Genomic DNA, 12,938 nt, shown 5'->3' on the forward strand with positions numbered 1-12,938 from the left:
CATTTCTTGCTGCAAGACACATCACTTCATCTGCACTGTTATGAAGCAGAATACATTGGTAGGGCTGGGAGGAAATCAAATATTCTGCCCCCCATAGCTGTACGTGGCCTTTGGGTGAATAAATGGTTTTCAATTAGAGTACTTAAATACCTTTTAACTTTAATAATTATTATTAGAGCCCCAACAGAATTTTGCTTGGGAAAGAATAGAAACTTTGACTGCTGTTAAGAGGAGATATACATTCTTTCAAACTAGACCACTGTGCTAAAGAAAATACAAGGGAATTTGCAATTAATGGTTTCATTGTGTGTGAAATAAATGTCTTTTCCTTTGTTTTTTGACTTTCTGACTTGATCCTAGTGTGGATTTATGCGTGTCCTTACCTCTTTCTTTCTTTTGTTTCTATGCTGCTTTGTTGCGAACATACATGTTTACAACTTCATCTTGTGCTGGCCTGTGTACACTCGGAGCCTCTTGCCCGACTCGCTCCTGAGCGTCCTCAGAGCTGGTGCTCACTCCCACTGCTGGGCCTGATTCCTCCGCCAGCCCAAGGCCTCACCCCCTGTGCCACCTGGCTCTGTCTCTGGGAGGCTCTCCGCATCTTTTGCCCAACTAAATTTAGTCACTATCCTATTTTATTTCCTCTTCTTATAACTACTCTATTTCTTACTGTGTGTGTTGCTGTCTTGAAGAGCAAATCTACAAGACCTACATTGCTACAATGATCAGCTCAGTACAATCCCAGGGGCAAAACAAGAATTCTTCATACCTTCAGTTCCAAAGATTCTCGCAGTTGCTAAGTTTCTGAAGTCCAACACACACACACACACACACACACACACACACACACACACAGTCTACAATCTTAGGGAAATCCCATATAATGAAAAGGAAAGAAAAGCCTTTCATTGGCTGGATATAAATTAGAAAAGGACTGGTGTTTTAATTCTAGAGATAGTGGAGCAACATTAAGAGATGAATGATGTTAACTGAACAACTTGTCAATGCCAGGCACGTTTTACATCCCATTTAATTCTCAAACTCATCTCCAGAGATACTATTAGTTATTTCTATTTTAAAAATTATAGAATTGAGTGGAAAGAATTTTTTAAAGTCATTCCCCAAGTCACCACACAAATGCGACATGACAGTGATTTCTGATTCTTTCTAACTGCATCACTTTGTACAGTGTCCAGCAAAGCTCTGATGTGTGGAGGGATAATGAGAGAGAGAGAGAGAGAGAGAGAGAGAGAGAGAGAGAGAGAGAGAAGAATATGGTCTCTAATCCTGGCTTTGCCAACAAGAAACAACATGAAGATCAAATGACAATTTGAGAACACAAAATGAATAAATTGCTTGCTACCTATAATCATAATATCTACACTAATTATTCCACTAACACCTACCATAGCAGTACTGGACTAGGAATTTAGGCTGCTAGGACTTTGGGGAAATCATTTATTTTTTTTAAACTCAGATTTGTCTATTCTTATTTAATAAGGATAAATAACCTCTTATCTCCACAAATACAGGGAGTTGATCCGTTAATATGAGCAAAACATGTTGAAAATACAAAGGGCACTTCTATTTCTGAAAGAAGAGTGACTTGTTAGTATAATAGGGCCAGACTAGTAAGTCCATATCACTCCCAATCAATTCAACCCAAATCATTATCAAGCCCAAATCTGCAATGCTTTTGAGAGCAGACCCTATCACATATTTTTTTGAGTGTATCTCAAATCAACTTAACAAGGTGCGGGGTAGGGTAGTGGATGCTTAATACACGTTTTTAAGTGAAGGAGTAGGTGATTAAGTCAAACCATTGTTCAATACCTATTTGAGCTGTCCGAGACCCAATTTTATCATAATATCAAAATAATTTCTTAAATGCCGAGGCACAATCCGCCCAAGTTACTTTATGAAGAAGATAGTCATAACCCTTGTTAATGGTATCCAATTAACATTATTTATTATGTCCATTATTTTAACAGAAATAATGGCCAAATCTTTTTATTATAACATTTAAGGAAATACTTTATTTAAACTCCATTGCTTGCCTTTCAGAGAACCTCAGGAAATGTTGGTGGAATACATATGAAAATGTCATTTTAGTGCCTAAAATGTCACTTCCCATACTTTTAATACATAACAATAGCTGCTCCATGTGGAGCATTTACCATGTAATACTGGACTCTGAACTTCACTCACACACACACACACACACACACACACACACACACACACACACACACAGTGTCTTTAATTTTAATAAGGACCCTATAAAGTTGGATCTGTTATTGTTTCCATTTTATAAGTGAGGAAATAGGCTCAGAAGGTAAGAATACATTGTCCAAGACATAACCTGTCCACGTCGGCAGCACAGCCCAATCCGAACCCACACAGACTGGCCCTAAAAGGCTGCCCTTTGCCAGGCTCCTGCATACCAGCCAGGTGCACAGTCACCGCTGAGAAAACCAGCTTTCACTGGCTACCTACCTCCCTTATGCTCATTATACTTTGCTTTATAAAAGAAGGGGAGGGAGGGAGGAAAAAAGAAGGGAGAGGAAAAGAGGGAGGCGAGAATGGAAAAGAAAGGAGGGAAGGTCACTAATGTTTTCCACCGCTTCTGAATGACCCCGGGCATAAACTGGTACCCAACCAACACTCGTTAGTGTTGCTGAAGAATAAGTATGTGAAGTCCCCATTGGGTCTGACCTGATATCATTTTGCCTTTGTTTTACATTTGTCAGGAGAAGTGTTCTTGCAGATGAAAGGGCCGCTGGAAGATATTTATAAAATCTACTGCTATCACCACGACAAAGCGCACAGTGTCCTCGAGGCCTATGAAAAGGAGGAGGAGCTGAAGCAACAATTGAGCCTCTGCATCCAGTCCTTACAGTAAGGCCTTTTCCAATGATGATTTCCATGTGCCCTCAGTTGCCTAGCAGGGAACATTTTAACTGGATGAAGATGAAAGATCTCACGTAAACCCTGGGTTTTATCGGACTGGCGGGACGCTCTACTTTGCGTTCTCTTTATAAAAAGCTGGCATGCCAGAAACACCAATCGACTTTTTCCCCCCCTGTGCAAAGAGACTGAAAATAACATAGGAGAAAACGCAGGGCTCTGTGGAAATAGAATAAGGCAACATCGAAAAGTGAAATGTCCCAGCCAGTGTGGCTCAGTGGTTGAGCATTGACCCAGGAACCAAGAGATCAGGGTCCAATTCCGGGTCAGGACACATGCTGACGCTGCGGGCTTGATCCCCAGAAGGGAGTGTGCAGGAGGCAGCCGATCCATGTTTCACTCTCACGTTGATATTTCTTTCTCTCCCTTTCTAAGAAAAAGAAAAGAAGGAAAAGTCCCCCCTTAAAGCTGTTGTTACTTGCCTGCTCCGCATAGATGGAGGAATGTGTGAGGCAACATGTGGCTCCGTGACCCCTGGGGAACACGGGATCATCAAGTCAGCGGAATGCCCATGACTCTCTAGGTGGCCTTCACCTTCCCACAGAGGGGAGGCTGGTGAACACTGTCAAAGCGTTCAGGCCCTGTTAAAGTTTGTTTCTGGAAAATTAGTCATGCCTTCCTCCTCGTTCCTAAACTGTAGGTGGGAGGTGCCACATAATATATTTTTATAGATAGAAGAAATATATATGCGCTATAAATATCTGAAAAAAATAAGAAAACATTAATAAGATAAAAACCCTTGCTATTCCATGTATTAACTCCTCACTAAACCATGTATTAGTAACCACAATTTGCATTTTCTTCTGATCTTGTCTATACACATGCATGTGGACATGTGTTGAGGGTGATTCTTTTACATGAAATTGGTATCTTATTGTATAGTAGTGGCCTGGTGCATGAAATTCGTGTACATTAAAAGGGAATTAATTAGAGGGAATATTTTTGTAATATATTTTATTGATTTTTTTACAGAGAGGGAGAGGGATAGAGTTAGAAACATCAATGAGAGAAACATCAATTCAGCTGCCTCCTGAACACTCCCTACTGGGTATGTGCCCTCAACCAAGGTACATGCCCTTGACCGGAATCGAACCTAGGACCCTTGAGTCCACAGGCCAACGCTCTAGCCACTGAGCCAAACCGGTTAGGGCATAGAGGGAATATTTTAATATTGTTATTTTCCCTTTCTCTATAATAGAAGTGTCAGAGATGAAAGAAAACTAGTAAAATGTATATGAAAATAATATATAAATTTATTAATAAATAAACAATAACAGCGTCACATCCCCTGGCCGGCACCAGGCGGGGGTCACAGCCTCATGCCCTCCAGCCTCGCTGCGCATGCAGCCCTGCCCACCCATGCCTGCCATGAACACAGCCTCCTGCTGATCGGTCATTATGATGTAAGGGTGTCACAACCATTTGCATATTAGCCTTTTATTATATAGGATTATATAGGATACTAGAGGCCCAATGCATGAAAATTCATGCAAGAGTAGTCCTTCCTTCACCAGGTTGCTGGCACCAGCTTCCTTCCAGCACCTGGGACCCGGGCTGCTTCCCTCCTCTGGCCACCTGCAGGCACCCGGGACCCGGGCTGGCTTCCCTCTGGCCCTGGCTTCATCAGGAAGGATGTCTGGAAGACGTCTGGTCTAATTAGCATATTACCCTTTTATTATTATAGATAGTTTTCTACCACATGAAGCTTAAAGCCAAAAATCTGCCCTAGCCCACATTGTACTCAGTGGTTCTGTTGTGGTCTTTTATTTTTCAGGATTACTTCTTGTCAAGTGGTTTTGATTAGGCTGAAAATTAACCAAACAGAGAGAGCTACAGTGTATAAATCAATGCACACCAGCCAGTCTGACCCCCTGGTGCATCCCCTTATATACACACTATTGTAGGGGCCCAAATGGGGTCCTGATAGAGTACAAAAGGCTGGTAGCTGAATTAAAGTGAAATCAGGAGACTAGGTGAGACTACTCTAGAGAAAGCCTTTGCAGATGAGAACTGGGACTGAAAGTGGGTTTAAAAAACTAACTTGATTGCCCTCTACTGGTTATTAAGGTATTACAGTTCTTTAACCATTTTTCTGCCCATGTTGTGGAAAAGAAAATATATTTAAGTCACTAAATCTAAATAATTTACTTAGTGCTTGTGATACACCAAGCATCATTCTGGGATGAATGCTGAAAATACAAAAATAAAGAAGTCTTAGACCCTGCCCATAAGGAGCTCAATATGATCAGGTAATTTCTTTCTTTTTTTTTTTTTTAATCCTCACCCGAGGATATGTTCCTATTGATATTTAGAGAGTGGAAGGGATAGGGAGAGACAGAGAGAGAACATCGTTGTGAGAGAGATACACCAACTGGTTGCCTCCCAGGCCCCGACCTGAGCTGGGGATCAAGCCTGTAACTGAGGTACATGCCCTTGACCGGAACTGAACCCTCGACCCTTCGGTCCCTGGGCTGACCCTATATCTATCCACGGAGCCAAACTGGCTAGGGCTGACCAGCTAGTTCTTAAAGATTATATGTAATAGCAGCTCTAGTTCATTATTTCTCCACTATTTGAAAATTAGTTCAGTGTTAGCAAATCAATTCACAGAAACCTTAAAGTTTGAAGTTGCATTTCTATTAATAATATATTAAGAGAAAACTCTTCTAAATATAAAGATACTGTTTATTCCTAGGGAGAAGTTATGGTGTTATCCTGGGTGTGAATGAACACCTTTTCTATCTGATCCAATAAATGTCTAGATTGAGCCATTTCGCTTCCTCAGCTTCTAGAATGAAAGAGAGAAATCTTATGGTAGTGGAACCACTAACGATCATCAGTCCAACTCCAACCCCAGGAACGGCGCTCCATACGGTTAGAGGATGCAGTTCATTACTTTGGCAGGTGCTCTTAACAGCTGCCCAGAGGTGGAGCTGTCTGCTCAGAGGGGTTGAACATTCGTGTTTTGTTCATGAAGCTTTTGACTCCTAAGAGAGAGAGCTTGACCCTGCCAGAATATTCCACTAGGCCAGTGATGGCGAACCTATGACACGTGTGTCAGAGGTGACACGCGAACTCATTTTTTTGGTTGATTTTTCTTTGTTAAATGGCATTTAAATATATAAAATGAATTTCAAAAATATAAATCTTTGTTTTACTATGGTTGCAAATATCAAAAAAATTCTATATGTGACATGGCACCAGAGTTAAGTTAGGGTTTTTCAAAATGCTGACACGCCGAGCTCAAAAGGTTCACCATCACTGCACTAGGCAGTAGAGCTCCATATCAGACCCCTTAAAAACCAACTAACCAGCTAAAGGCAGAGGTTAACTCTTCAAACTTCAATAAGTCTGAATTACGGAAAATTACTTTCAGACCCAATGGTTTATTTGATCTTTTTCTGGAAGCCTCCAGTCATTGCCCTGGTGATGTCCCAAATCTTGTGTATTCAGCACCAGTCTGGTTTTAGAGAATAATTCCAGGCACTGGAGGGTGCTGAGGTTTAGAAAGCACAAAATCCAAAGAAATTAATATTGGCAGGACTGTTTTTTAAGGGAAAGAAAATCAAAATAAAGTAGCTTAAGTTAGAGCTCTTTTCCCAAAAGTTGCCTTTCCATGAACATAAAGTCAGTGATGAATTGTACTGGTCTGCCTGAAAGCGGAGAGCAGTAGAATTATTGACATTACTATAATACTGACCTCAATTGAGCTAAGCTTTAAATTCTGGGAACAGGTTTTCAAACAGGTTTATAGGCCAAAGAGAGTCTGGAACACCCAAGGGCTTGGTTTCCCTTGCCAAGTAATCAGTCAAAGCTATTACTGTGGCCTGCCTTTTCCTTGGGGCTGAACAACAGAGCCCAAGTGCCCAGTTGCCAATTTCTAGTGAATATTAGGTGCGGCCTCCATTGTCTACCTTGCAAGGGATATTAGAATAAGTGGGTTTGAAGCAATATCCATGAGAGAAGTGGTTTCATGCTTCAGAAGTTAAACCAGAATTTTAAGAAACTTAGGTTGCATTTTAGCCAAAATTAAAATAAGTTTATTGAGGGCTTAATAAATATTTATTAAGACTGCTAGATAATATTGAAATCATTTAAAAATATATGTATAAGCATAGGTAGTTCTTGCCTCCTAGGAACACACCTTCTACTTGGGTAGATACACAAAACCATCTGGAAAGTTGAATGACAATGTCAGAGTTAATGAAAATAACACACCAGGAGCTGTCACAGTGAGATTCAAGACTAATTTCCAAGAAGATGGTAGAGAGATTGTTTGGTTCTATAACAGATGTGAGCTCATAAACTTTGGCTATTCCCTGAAGCCCAGTATCTTTCAAAAGAGAAAATAATATTTGTATCCAGAAAGCTATTTTGAATCCCTTGGGAATGTTAGGGCAGTGTTTTTTGGTGTGCATGTTCCCCTGCGTCAGATCAACCAAGGATGTATACTAAACATGCAGACTCCTAAACTCTGCTCCAGACCAAAACAACAACAACAATAACAATAATAAATGGGATGGCTGAGGGTCCGATCCAGGAATCGGCACATTAGCCAGTACCCTCATGTGGTTGGCACACAATCAAGACCTACTTGGAAGGAGAAATGCCCTCAGTTCTCTCTCGCTGCTTTCCCTCAGGCACCCGGGCTTTTTCCATGACTATAGATGCAGTCTAAGCAGTAATTTCAGGGTTCGGAGACCTTAAGAAAGAAAAGACTAAAACTATCCAGAAGCACAGCACCACATCTGCATCTGCAGCACACAAATTGGAAACTTGCAAGTTTTTACTTATTCATCAAGGAGTGTTTACGCAGTTGCATTAACACTGTATTAATGCAGTCTCTAAATTTATGGAAGTTATTCGCTAAAGATGTAGTCACTCTGTCTCTTTGGGGCTATTTAAGGTTTCTCCTCTGTATGAGAAAAGTGAAAAATGGAAGAGTTCTAAATGCCAGTGTAACTATAATTAGCACAGCCTGTCTGCTGCCTCCTTTTTCTGTTTTTCTTGTTGTAAATACCGCCAAATCCCTGCTGCCCTTCAGAGGCCCTAGAGATCTGTGTATTTTGTAATAATAATAATAATAATAAAAGAATGAAGGGTTTTTCCCCCCAAAATTTTTAGTAGCTGAAGACACATTTCTAGCTTCACCTCTAGTTATAAATGTACCTTCCTAAGTCCATCATTCATAGAAGGAAAACTTCTAACTTACAGTCATTTGGGTGTTTTGGCTGCTCATATTCCAACAAAAACTTCTCCATTCGGGGAGGAAGCTAAAAGTTCATGCAAGGCAAACTCCAAAGGAATGGCTTTCAATCTGTTTACCACATTTTGTATTTCTTAGTATTATGCTAAGGGAATGTTCCACATAAAAATTAAAAGCACTTTTGGAAATTCCTTCATTTTATTGTTATGTGCCATCATGATTGAACTAATGAAAGACTAATCTGTAAGGAATAGTCACATAAAAACTTCTGTTAATTGTGACTCAAATTATAATAAACCCATGAGGGTAGGAGGTGTGGCAGTAGACATATTGAGTTATTTTATCCCAACAAGGGGTAAACGATTTAACTTTCTCCTGAATTGTCCTTGGCTGGGGTTAACTTCTAGGAAACTTTTATCCTAAAAGAGAGATTTAGAAAAAAAAAAGAGAGAGAGCAAATAAAAAGATATAATAACGTAGGACCATTATGTCACTACACCAACAGGGAAAATATGTTGAAGATCTCTCAGGTTCCTTTTCATAAAATGTTACACTTACATTAAACACAGCATTTAACTTATGTTATGATATTTAAGTTTTATTTGAAATAAATAAAATAGGAGAACAATTTTCCATGTTGTCTCTCGGAGGGAAAAGAACAATCTTTTCTTTCAACTTCAAAGTATGTGTTTTGGTTCCCAAATGATCACCTTGCTCACTTGTTTGTTTCCATAAAAAAAATGGATTTTTATTTTTAGTCAACTGCACTCCCAAATTTTCTAATGTTTGGTCCACAGCGCATACTGGAAAAACAAGAATTCCTCATTAGAAAGGGAGAGAAATTGGAGAAAGAATGTGAGCTTAAAGGCAGTGAATGGGAGGGAACATTGGGCAAGGGGTAGTGGGGGTGCAATTCTTCATGGAAGTAAAAAGGTTCCTCAAACTTACTGAGCTCATTAGGGATTTATCATTGAATTTTTCTCAATCGCTGAATATGAAAAGACCATCTACAGTTAAGGGATGGGTTTAAAATGTGTTCTATATCGAAAACATTACTGTATTCCAAAAGTCTGGAAACCAGAGAGCAAGGGGATCACGTTCTTAATACTGGTCATTACTTCTCTAGAGCCATGAGGCTTTTAGAGAAAAACTCTTATTCTGGAAATTTTAACCGGAATGATTCCCACTTTTTTATTGTTAATTAATTACTTTGACAAATATGCTTTGCCCTCCTACCATGTGCCAGGCACTCTTTCGGGTCCTGGGGCTACAGCTGAGAGCAAAGCAAGCATAAATCCTTGCTTCGTTGGGAGTGGGGAGTGGAGAGAGAAAGACAGTAAACTGAAGAAGGATATACTATATTAGAAAGTGGCAAAGCATAAGGAGGAGAAATAAAGCAGAAGGTGAGGATGAAGAGTTCGGTGGGGGGGAGGGCAGGATTGGTCAGGGAAGGCTTCACTGGGAAGGAGCATTTGAGCAGAGAGCTGACTGCGAGGAGGAGTGAGCTGTATCTGGAGGAAGAGCAGGCAACACTGCGAAGGCCTGCAGGCAGGAGCGGGTCTTCCAGCTTCAGAAAGAGCAGGAGGCCTGTATGGTTGCTGCGGATGTGAAAGGCGAGGATCAACAGGAAAGGAGGTAGAGAAGAGATGGAGGAGAGGCAGAGGACATTGCCTGGGAAGGATGTGAGCTTTACTTGAGCAAAATGGAAGCCACAAAAGCTAGCAACGCCTTGTGAAAGGTTTTGTGGAATTCCCTCATTGAAATTTATGATGTTTTTAATCTGTATCACACTACATACAAAGATGTTACAGAATGTATGGTTTTCTGCAAGTCAATCACCTTCCCTTGTAATCTGTTCTTCTTATTATGTTTAATAGATTCTTTTTTATAATGTAAACAAAAATTGATCTTTAAATCCATTTTTAAATGATGAAAATTTACTAACTAATCTGTATGAATGGTTTTTAACCTTATACTATAAGAAGTAAAGCAAAAATGGTGCAAATATACTAAAATAAAGTTTAAGTGACCTGATTATAAAACAATGAGACCAATTCTATAAAACATTCATGAAAATGACTTATTGCTTTATTTTATGTAATAAAATTTAAAAATTTTTACAATGCTGGTATATTACCTCACATATTTGGATTTACATGAGTTTACTTTTTTCTCCTCTCTTACAGGAACATATACAGTCAAGAGTAAGTATTTTCATCTTAATAATAAAAATCAAATGTAAAAATCACGAGGAAAAGCTGTTAATATTTCTGAACAAATCAGACATTTTAGTTTTTACAATTATGTTTTTGCTTTTAATAAATAAACCAAGACTTTGAAGAGCACTTATTTCTAATTTGTCTGAGATGATCTTATATATTAAATTCTTATTACATGTACTTTCCTTAACTTTTAGAAGAATCCTGGGATATAATTCACTTAAATCACATGTTTGCTGGGGCCAGGAACTCTTCAGGAACTGCTGCTCATCACAGATATGTTTAGGAATCTTAATGTGTTCAAAACTCTTTTTCCTGACTGCAACAATAGTCTTTAAAAAAAAAATCTCAGGTTAATACCATAAGGTTTTTGAAGTTTCCATTGATTAATGGACAAAAGAAAAGACTCCTTATGCATTATAGCAAAATATTGTGTTTCTTCTCATTGGACTCTCATATGATTTTATTTATAAAGAAAAAAATCATACCCACATATATAGCATGAGAATGAAATATTAAGATGAAATAGTTGGTCACTCGGACAGTGTAGAAATTACCTTATAAAAACAACACACACACACACACACACACACACACACACACACACACACGCACACACACACTTTGCAAGATGCCCATTTTTATATAAGAAAAGCACATTTAGCCTAATACTGAAAGGATGATGTTGACTGATGTTGACATACATACAAACTCAAATTTATAGGACTTGAAAAAGCACATACTTGGCTTAGTGTGGTCAGCAACTATGAAGGTCCTGAGTTCCTAGTGTCTCTCTCTCTCTCTCTCTCTCTCTCTCTCTCTCTCTCTCTCTCTCTCTCTCTCTGAATTCTACTCTGGAAACTTCACATCGATAAAATACAAAATTTACAAAGTAAAAATTGTATTAATTTAACCTGTAAATACCTGTCATTCATGCTTTGGTGCAGAACAACCATGACAAAAGACAGAATTCCAGAGTGAGTGGAAGAATTGGGCATCAGGCATCATCCAGGAGACCTTCTCAAGCAGGCTGAGAAGTTAGTTTTTGACATACCAAACAAGCACCCAGGTCTCTCCCTTTATATGTTTTTTCACCAAAGGAAAAAAAAATCCTGTAGTATAAACAGATATGAGTAGGTTTGTTCAATGAGTTCCCAAGTCACTTGAATTTGAAGATGTGGGTAAGAGGACAAGAGGGCTTTTTGCTTTTTGGTCCATCCACACACCAGGGCCTTCCTGGCTTCTCTGCAATGATCGCTGATGAGGATGGGGGCAGGGTAGGGAATGGTATCTCATTATGAAATCTATGCCCCTGGCATCATGGTACCTAGGAGTGGAGAGTCACCAAGCTGGATGAGTACAGCATGTAATATGCTGCAGATTCTGCTTAGATTTCTTTTCCTAAAGCTTAGATGTTTTTAAGCAAAAGACCGAGAGAGAGAGAGAGAGAGAGAGAGAGAGAGAGAGAGAGAGAGAAATTCAGAGGAGGACAGTGGGAGATTAACTTATTTAAATACAGTTCGCCTGCATAGGCTGCTCCATACAGAAAACCTATAACAAATAGTACATTGTATTGAAACACTTGCTTAAAAAATTGCACTAGCTTCTGCGTCACCCCTGTGGTGTGGGAGTTCTCGGGCTGTGTGTGGCCCCTCTAGCCTATTCTGTACATCAAAAACTGAAAAAGAGGCAGCGTATTCACAGTGTGTGGCTGGGTGAACATCAAAGCCATGTCTGCCCTGTCTTCCTTCTTGTTTCTCTCACGGGTCAGGAGACACACAAGCTGCAACATAAAAGGGTAACAGGCCGCATCAAGTGCTGTGTAATTGCTCAGGTCCTTCGCGGCTGAGGCCAGGAAGGTTGCAGCCCAGAGTGCATTTAGGAGGGGTGGGTTTGTTTTAAATAATATATATAAAATTTATTTCAGAGAGAAAGGGAGAGGAAGAGAGAGATAGAAACATCAAAGATGGGAGAATCATGGATCCGCTGCCTCCTGCACGCCCCCCACTGAGGATCGAGTCAGCAACCCGGGCATGTGCCCTGACTGGGAATCAAACCAGGACCTCCTGGTTCATAGGTCAATGCTCAACCACTGAGCCATGCCGGCAGGGCAAGGGTGAGGTTTTTAATGGTTTAAAAACAATCCCTTATAGAAACTGAAAATTTTCTGGATTTTTTAAATCTACATTTTTAAAAGTACAGAGAAAGGCAAAGATATTATAATTTCTAAAGCAATTACTTTGGATTACAATCTTATGCAAACATCAAAGAATCAAAGTGACAAGAATCAAAGATTCTCCAACCAAAAAGTCACCCTCCCTAAAAAGCATCTGAGACAGTCTGCTGTCCTAAAGCAAGAAAAACATGCCTCTTCTACATCTCTTCTCCAGAGACGCAGGGTTGGATTTCCATGTTTTACACTTCTCTGTATGTGTGCTCTGTCTGACCAGCTATTCCAGCCTTTGGACCTCAAGTTTTCTATTTATCTCAGCATGTTGTAAGTTATTTTCTCTTTCCTTGAGCTTTGTGTTTTTACAATTATTAAA

General features: G+C 39.7%; 1 protein-coding gene across 1 annotated transcript in view; it reads left to right on the plus strand.

The window, feature by feature from the left end:
* The window catches only part of ARHGEF38 (Rho guanine nucleotide exchange factor 38), a 144,607-nt gene that overhangs the window by 88,551 nt on the left and 43,118 nt on the right, over positions 1–12,938 (plus strand). Inside the window, exons 4-5 of the mRNA XM_059661631.1 lie at positions 2,751–2,898; positions 10,360–10,377. Of these exons, the coding sequence (XP_059517614.1) occupies positions 2,751–2,898; positions 10,360–10,377 (166 nt within the window). The remainder of the gene's footprint in view (positions 1–2,750; positions 2,899–10,359; positions 10,378–12,938) is intronic.

Source organism: Myotis daubentonii, chromosome 1, assembly GCF_963259705.1.
Source record: "Myotis daubentonii chromosome 1, mMyoDau2.1, whole genome shotgun sequence".
Taxonomy (NCBI): domain Eukaryota; kingdom Metazoa; phylum Chordata; class Mammalia; order Chiroptera; family Vespertilionidae; genus Myotis; species Myotis daubentonii.